This window comes from Dasypus novemcinctus, chromosome 11, assembly GCF_030445035.2.
Source record: "Dasypus novemcinctus isolate mDasNov1 chromosome 11, mDasNov1.1.hap2, whole genome shotgun sequence".
NCBI lineage: Eukaryota > Metazoa > Chordata > Mammalia > Cingulata > Dasypodidae > Dasypus > Dasypus novemcinctus.
The window spans coordinates 33,905,598-33,914,326 of NC_080683.1; the positions used below are offsets into that span (position 1 = coordinate 33,905,598).

The 8,729-nt window shown below is 37.7% G+C and overlaps 1 protein-coding gene across 1 annotated transcript in view; it reads right to left on the reverse strand.

Annotated features, from left to right (window-relative positions):
* LGSN (lengsin, lens protein with glutamine synthetase domain) overlaps positions 1 to 3,468 on the reverse strand; it is a 51,993-nt gene extending 48,525 nt beyond the window's left edge. Inside the window, exons 1-2 of the mRNA XM_058307663.2 lie at positions 3,012 to 3,468; positions 2,425 to 2,584 (exon numbers count right to left, since the gene is read on the reverse strand). Coding sequence (XP_058163646.1) covers positions 2,425 to 2,436 — 12 coding nt within the window. The 5' untranslated portion in view covers positions 2,437 to 2,584; positions 3,012 to 3,468. The remainder of the gene's footprint in view (positions 1 to 2,424; positions 2,585 to 3,011) is intronic.
* Between the last annotated feature and the right edge of the window lie 5,261 nt (positions 3,469 to 8,729).

Genomic DNA, 8,729 nt, shown 5'->3' on the forward strand with positions numbered 1-8,729 from the left:
AAAATATATAATGGCCCATATCATTCATTGCAGCATCATGCAGAACATTTCCAATGTCCCGAAAATGCCCATATTACACCTGTTTTTCCCTCTCTCTCCCCTTAGAATCTCTGGTGACCACTGCCACCACAACAATGATTAAAGTTTTTCCATTGCTAGAATAACAATAAGCCTATAGTAGAATAATAATAAGTCTACTTTAGTCCATTGTTCATTCCCCAAACTTGAGGACTTGGGAATGTTGATGACCACTCTGCCTCTAATTGAGAGGGGGCTTATATCCCATGAGGCAGATGGATGAAAATCTCTTGCTTGGAGTTGCAGACTCTGTTTCTTGGGATGGGCATTGTCCAACATCATCACCTTGTTAGTTGTCCTGGGTGAGTCCAGTGAACTGCAACACTGCTGAAATTTAAGTACCTTAGTGGCCAATGAATGGAACAAAGATTTAAGTCTCTTGGACATACACCTACCAAGTATAGTACTAACTATAGGTTCAAATAGAAGGGGAAGAAGAGCCATGTGTAGGGAAACCACTAATGAGTCCTATTCTGTCATGCTGAGGAGCATAAATTCCAAAATAGGGCCCAATGACAGGGCACCAAACTCCTGAGCCGTCTGCCCCTGCCTATAGTGTCTGTATGTCTCCAGGGACCTCAGGAGCCCCACTGTTTGAGACAACATTTACTGTGGCAGTCAATGAGAGCCTGCTAAGATGTGCCTAAGTGTAACCTCTGGAATGACTTCCTGACTCATGTTGAAATCTCTTAGCTATAAGAACTCATTTGTATTTACCGTTTCCCCCTATGGTCACAGTCTTTTTCCAGGTGCATTGTTAGTACTCCCTTTGTGCCAGGGAGGCTCACCCCTGGGAGTCATGTCCCATGCCTTGGGGAAGACAGTGCATTTATATGGTGAGCTTGGCTTAGAGATAGGCCACATTTGAGCAATAAGGAAACCCTCAGGAGATAACTCCTAGGAAACATATAATACCAGGCTAAGTTTAAATTTCAAAAGAAAACTTTCATAAGTACAATCATCAATATCAAGGGCTTGATGCAATGGTCTATCCTCCTTCACTAGGCATCACCCCTGTACTCAGGGGATTCTTGATGTCCCATTAGAGAATGTAGGAGAACTCCCTAAGATGGAAATTCAATATTCTTTTGGTTATTGTGTGGATCTCCACCCACCACAGCAAAGCCCCATGAATACTTGAACACATTCATATGTCTTAGAGACTTACCCCAGATGAACCCCTTCCCATGTATTTCCCATCACTGACACCCCACACCAATGTTCCTTCCCTGCCAAAGTTGTGACCCTTCTGCTATCCAAAACCTCTCCAAAGATGAATGTTTTCTCAAATTTTAATAATTTTACATGCTTTCTGTTTGTGGAACAATTCCTATTTTAATATTTTTAAAACCAAAAATTTCAACAGATTACAGATTTGTTTACTGTTCACTTGTCAAAAACAGATGATAATCTTGAGGGAAAAATAATCGAAAGTATATATATATACACACAATTAATAGATGTTCTTATACATGTAGTATGGAAGATACTGTTTTATTTATTACCTTTTACATATTCTAAAAGACATTAAAATGAAGATAAAATAGATTCAAAATGGGTCATAAATGGATCTGGTAGCAGATATAAGAAAGTTTCAGGAGAGAGAGAAAATATATAATTCCTATTTTGGAATTTTGCTAGAATGAGTCCTGCAATTTAAAACAGAAGAAACTTTTTTTCCTGCCTTTTCTATCCCCCTCTTTCCATTGTTCTAAAGAGCCAGATCCCTAGGAGGTCTCTGTTACAAGCAAGGAAATGGAAGTATCATGAATAAATTCATAAAGTCTGAATAAGCAAGTGAATTTCAGGTCCCAGAGCTTGCAATACTACTATCTATATTCTGGTCCAAAGCCCTATGTGTTTATCAAAACCTACCATGTCCTCTGTAGGAATGGCTCATAGGAAACCATCATCTTGAGCTTTATTTCTATGGGAAGATATATTCCACATCCTAAGCAAGAAGCTTACAAATAAATTTCTGGAGCCCATGCTATTTTCCAACAAGAAAAAATAGACATCTCTTTAAAGGATTTTTTGTTAACATATGGATATGAAAGCTAGACTTAGAGAAATATATACCTTAAATTTAGGGATTCTTTCTCTCCTCTTTAACAGTCTTTAATAGGTGGCTCCTTTTTTATTTCTTCTTTTTTTATTTTTTGGTAAGCAAAATTTATTTTGTTCAAATGTATAATCAATAGTTTTATATCTATGTCAGCTAGGATTGGATTAATCTGAGTATAACAGAAAATCCAAAGAAAAAGTAGATTAAACAAAAAAAGTACATTTTCCTCTAAAACAAAAGTTTAAAGAGAGGCAAGCAAGAGCTTGTAGTGTCAGAAATACCTGTTCCTTCATCTTGTTATTCCACTAACCGATGGCTTCTTCCAACCAAGATGACTTCAGGAAAGCAGATGTCTCCTCATTTCAGTCAGTCAGAAGGATGCAGGGCAAAACCCCTGCACTTTCATCCCGTTGGTCTGCCATTAATCACCCAGCCACCTAGCTGCAAGGGAGGTTGTGAAATATTGTCATTAGTGGGCAGCTATGAGCTCAATTGAAAATCATGAGTTCAATAACTAAGGAATCAGTGAACAGATAATTTCTGATCCAATACCTTTCACCTAATCATTTTCCCCACTTAAAGATCATTATTTTCATAAACTAAATTTCCAAAATTAAGTGGTCTGTTTCTAGATTCCATATTCCAGGCCCTGGTCTATTTGTTGATTCTTGCACAAATTCTAGTTTTATTTGCCACAGATTTAAACTGTACTTTAGATATCTGGTGGAGAAAAACTTATTTATTGTTCCTTTTCGAATGTTTCTTGAGTAGCTTCATACATTTTCTCTTGTAGGTGAATTTCAAACCTTGTCTTTTTAAAAGTAATAATAATTAAAATTTAAAAATCTCTTTGGTACTTTGAACTTACCAATTTGTAAAATATTTGAGGAAAACCAGCATCACAATTTGGAATGCTCTCATCATAACATGATTATCTATTTACTCATGTCTTCCTGTCCTTCAAATAAGTTGTAAGAAGTTGGTTCTGTTTAGACATAAAATTTGAAAGTCTATTACTTTTCTGCTTCAGTTACTTTTATAATCCAGCATCATTCCAGTGTTTCATTCACCCATTCATATTTTCCAAGATAATTTCTACCAGTATGCCCCAAAGGCTAACAGGGTCTCTAAGATAGGCACTTTTATTTCATGGTGGATGTGACACATACTCCATTACATAAAATATCATTGATGCCAAAGTCCTTTGAAAGTTTGCAAAATTATCAAGTATGTATCTGTTCTGTTCTTGCTTTTAACAGGTCCCTAACTGAAAAATGTGCAAGCTGAATCTCACAATGACTAATCAAGGTTCTGAAGCCTGCTTAAAAAATGGTAACTCATTAAAATCCAAAATACTTGCTGAATCACATGTGACTCATATAGCAAAGTCTATTTAGTCAAGGAATGACTTGTAGAGAAAAGGTCCTAATATTAGAAAAAGGTGAACTGTATGGATGAGAAACTAAGAAAGAAGATTCAGCCTCCCTCTAAACTCTTAAAATTTGTCTTAGGATTGAAACAGAAAACCTCTATCTCCAGGAAACAAACAAACAAACAAACCATTTATAGAAGAAGAAAGCAGTACCATTGGTCATTCAATATTACCCAAGTGCTGAAAAATAGTCTAACTTAAAGACCATAGATCAGGAGGAAGAGATCTTGAAAAACATTAACCACAAAAGAATTAACATAAATTCTGAACTACAAAGATGTGGAAAAGGAGTTAAGAGTTAACAATGCAGTTTGATTATGCTTGGCTTGTATAATGTTCTGGTTTTTATTTTGATTTTTAGTTATTGGCTCAGCAAATATTTTGGAACATATAATATCTTCAAGGTACTACCAGATGCTGTTGGGGAGACAAAGATGATCTGGGATTTGTCCAGATCTGGCCTAGAGGGATCCATTGTTCAATAGGAGCAATGAGGCATTTATTAATTACTCTAACCCAAGAAAGAGTGCTAATTGCACTAAAGAAATGGATTTTAAAAGCAAAACACAACAATGAGACTCAAATGGGAAGACATGAATACAAAGCTCTTTGGAGGAGCTAGCATTGGAATATGACCTTGAAACACATTTGGGATTCATGCTTATAAAAATGGGGGTAGGAAAAAGGGAAACATCAGAGCACTGATCCTGCTATACACAAGGCAAACAGAGTAGGTACTCAATTTAATGACAAATGAGGTGGGTAAGAAAAACAGGTGTGGTCAGATCATGATTTGACCCTTCCTTGTCATGAGGTACCTTCAAAGTGCTGATTGTTTTGTTGTTATTAACTTAAGCAAGGAATTAATAATCAGGGATGTGCTTTATAAAGATCATTGAAAACAGCAACAATCCCCCAAGTGCAATGGCTAAGACCAATAAAGAAGGATGATCCAACAATGAGCCCTTGATACCAATGACTATGCATGTGAGCCTGATGCATCTGAAATAAGAACTAGGCCTAGAGCTGCAGGGTGCTTAAGAATTACCTCCTGAGAGCTTCCATGTTGCTCAACTGTGGCCAATCTTGAAGCCAAACTCAGCATGTGAATGTATTACTTCCCCGCAGCATGGAACATGGCTCCCTAGGATGAGCCTCCCTGGTGCCGAGGGATTACTACCAAGTAGCAGCTGATGATGTATCTAGAAAACAACCTTGAATAAAAGGGTCAACTCAGACCAGCAGAATATCTCAGCCTACATGCAATATCAGGTGTCAAAAATGCTTTTTGACCTTGAATAAAAGAGGGAAATGGAAAGGACAAATGAGTTTATATGGCTATGAGTCTCCAAAAAAAATTTGGGAGGTTATCTGAGGGATTGCTCTTATATACATCTCAGCAAGTTCCCAGAGACAGCCAAAGTAGATACAAGCCCAGGTTTAGGTTCTTCTGAGGGCTACAGAGACCCACAGGTTCTATGGTCATGGCAGATGGAGTTCAGTGCCATCAGCTGGCCCTACTTTGTAATTTGTGTTCCTGAGTGTGATGGAGTTGAACTCAGATGTGATCTTTGTTCACAAGCCTCTCCTATTACTTTTACCAGACCTGTGGTTGGTGTTGGGGTTTGGTGTATGCTCAGGGGACCTGAATCTCTGGACTGTCCATGTGATAGCCAGGCCCTGGGCCTCAACAGACCTGCAACTCCTACCCTCTGGTTTAATGAACTTACTCCAGCCAGCTAACAGGGAGGTGAAGAAGGTCAAACACCACACCAAGGAGCCAAGAGGGCCTACAACTGCAAGCATGGGAATTGCATCCATTAGATTCACGTGAAATCTAAGCCCCCTCTCGATATAGAGGTGGAGTAGACATAACCATCCCAGGGTCCACAGGATGGAGGAATAGAGTATGGATTAGAGTGGACTTACTGATATTCTATTCTGGAAATATTGTGATTAGTAATGGAAGAAAATGTAGTATTAATGTGGAAAGTGGCTATGGTAGCTTCTAAAGGAAGGGAGAGGGAAGAAGAGATATGATGTAGAGGCATTTTCAGGACTTGGAGTTGTCCTAGGTGGTACTGCTGGGACAGTTGCTGGACACTGTAGGTCCTGCCATGGCCCACTGAGTGGACTGGGTGAGAATGTGAACTACAATATAAACCACTATCCATGTGGTGCAGCAGTGCTCCAAAATGTATTCACCAAATGCAATGAATGTGCCATGGTGATGAAAGAAGTTGTTGATGTGGGAGGAGTGTGGTGAGGGGGGTGGGGACTATATGGGGGCCTCATATTTTTTTAATGTAACATTAAAATAAATAAATAAAAGGAAAAAGAAAAAAAAAGAAAGATCATTGACTCACTTTGAAATGACATTATGTGGGATTATCAAGGCTGGAACTAGAAACTGGAGGTCAAATGAAGATATATTTGCAACATGCAGATGAGCATGATCAGCAGAATTCCAATATGCCTCTAAAATCCCTGACCTGGTGCATAAACACCTTCTCCTTTTATTCAGTCAAACACTAATCTAGGTGTTGCTGTGAAGGGTCAGATCAAGTGACCTTCTTTAAGGTAAGGAAATCACCCAGGAAGCCCTGACCTAATTATGTGAGTCCTTTAAATCTGCCCTACAGGTCAGAGAGAGAGAAGTTATAGCAGTTTGAAGCAAAGAGGCATATGATGAGGGAGAAATTCCCCATTACTGGCTTTAAAGACAGAAGAGCTCACATGGGGAAGGATACAAGTATCCTTGAGAAACTTAGAGTGGTTGGTTGTCATCTAGGGAGATGACAACCAGACAGCAATGGTAAAGAACCAAATTCTGGCAAAACTTTCTGTCTGGAAGCAAACTCTTACCCAGAGTCTCTAGACAAGAACCTAGCCTAGCTGACTTGTGACTTCAGCCTTGTGATACCCTACATCACGCCAGATTTCTAAAAACTGGAAGAAAATAAATTTGCGTTGTTTCAAGCAGCTAAGTTGGGGGTCATTTGTTACACAGCAACAGAGAGAGCAACAGTAATGAAATGTAATACTTTAGGCCATTTTAAAGTAAAGAAAAACACTTTACTAAACTAAGTATTGAGTGCACGCTAAAGGAAGATGGCCTTTAGGAACCTGCTTGTCCAGATCTACTTTATAGAATAAGAATACATTTCACTAAATCTCAATTAGAGACCGTCCCAGGATTTTGAGGTACATGGTGTGCTTATTTTAAAAATCCCTAAATTTATTCATTCAACAGACAACAACCTGAAAAAGTTAATTGGATACCTACTATGTAAATTAAGTAAATTAACTCACAGGGTTGGAAAAAAGTGAACAGTCTTCAGAGTTAAGAAAACTGGTTTTATAGTTATTTTAGCTGTGTAATATTCACTGAATACCTTAATTTCCCTGTCTTACCTTCTTCATCTGTAATATGGAAAGAATTATGGTCCTAATTGGCATCTTTACTAGGACCAATTTTTCCAAAATATACAAAAGCACTTTACAAACTGTAAAACCAGGATTTTAATTATGATTATTATGGGTATACTCACAGTTACCTGTTTGCAGACCATGAGTTACCTCAGTGCATTGAAATTAGCCTGAAACATGGCTGTAAATTTTAACAATTTTACATTATTTTTGGTTTTAATCAACAGTGTATTTAAAATAGTGCTATATACACACCATAAAACTATGAAGCAAATAATCTTAAAGAGAGATTGGTAGGTAAATTAATTGGGGTTTTTATGTTAATAGAGGAAACTATCTCTCAACCACTGATATCCAAATATATTTATCTAAAGAGAAAAAGCAGATATTTGCCTTATCGATATCTTGAATTTTATCATTAAAAAAAAAATTAAAACAAACAGTAATACACTAATCTTGACCACTTTGAATTCAATTGGAGATTAGTGTGTTTATAAAATGGGGTTTCAATTACATATACTGTAAAGTCTTTTCAAAGCTGAAACTGCCTTCTACTTCTTGGGGACATTTAAGTAAAATTAGGTCAGTGCCTCAGGATTGCCCAAAATGTCAGTGAAAGAATTTCTTGTAGTGACCTTGTAGACAGACTACTTAAGAGTAAGTAAATAACTGAAAAAGAAGAAGAGGGTTGAAACAAAAATGGTCTTTGAAGAAAAAGAAATGTGGTTGGAGGAATAAAGTGAATTGTACTAGTATACTTCTAAGCAAACAGTAGGTGGCAATATCTACACAGTCTTGTTTTTGAAACTATTGTATAACATCAAAATCAACCATAGGCTAATGATTCATAAAAAATGAGACTTTCCAAAATTCTTGTATTAGAGGAGATATTTATGCAAGAACACATTCTTTGTTTTTGTTCTTTCCATTTTGAATTATCATGCTTACTGCCTTATCAGAAGGACTCCATGAAGATCATTAATCTTTAAATGTCTCATTTGCAAGTCAAGTCATTCTGTCTCCAAAATGAAGGGACAAATTTTTTTTTTTCCTTGCATGGGTTAACCAGATGAGATTGGTTTAAATTAAAGGTGAGGATTAATGGCACCATGAAAGCATTTTCTTTTTAAAATGACCTTAGTAACTAGAGTTTCCTTCCAGTTGCAGCAAGAGACACATCTGGTGGTCAAGAGAAAGCAGAAGCTGCATCAAGTTTCCTTTCCCTTTTGAGCACAGTTCAGCCCCAATCTGCCTCTTGGTAAGGCTGAAGACATGTGATCCTGTGTGTGGTTCTCACAGATGAACTTCTTAACCCAGGAAGTCATTTAAGGAAATAAATAGCAGAGGTCACTGTGTCCTTTGAGTTCTAAGGTTTTGTTCTTTTCCCTAGAATGATGAGATTGAAATGGTGTTTTATGGTCTTCATGGTTGGGAATCAGCAAGTGTTACAGAGGCGAGCAGAGGTGCTGCTTTGTAACAGCAGAGGTCAGTAACACTAAATGGGAAGGAAATTGAGCAATCTGACCAGAACTTGCTGTCCCTTTCTTTGAGTTGCAAAATCAATAAGCAAAGAGGCTAACACACACATACGATGACCGAATCCTTAGGTCTCAAAAGGATCTCCTGTGCAAGCAATGTTTCCAGTCCTGGGTCAGAGTGCCTTTTTGGACATGCTCAGAGATCTTTAAAACCCTCCCTACCAGAGAAATAGTTCCTACCACAGAG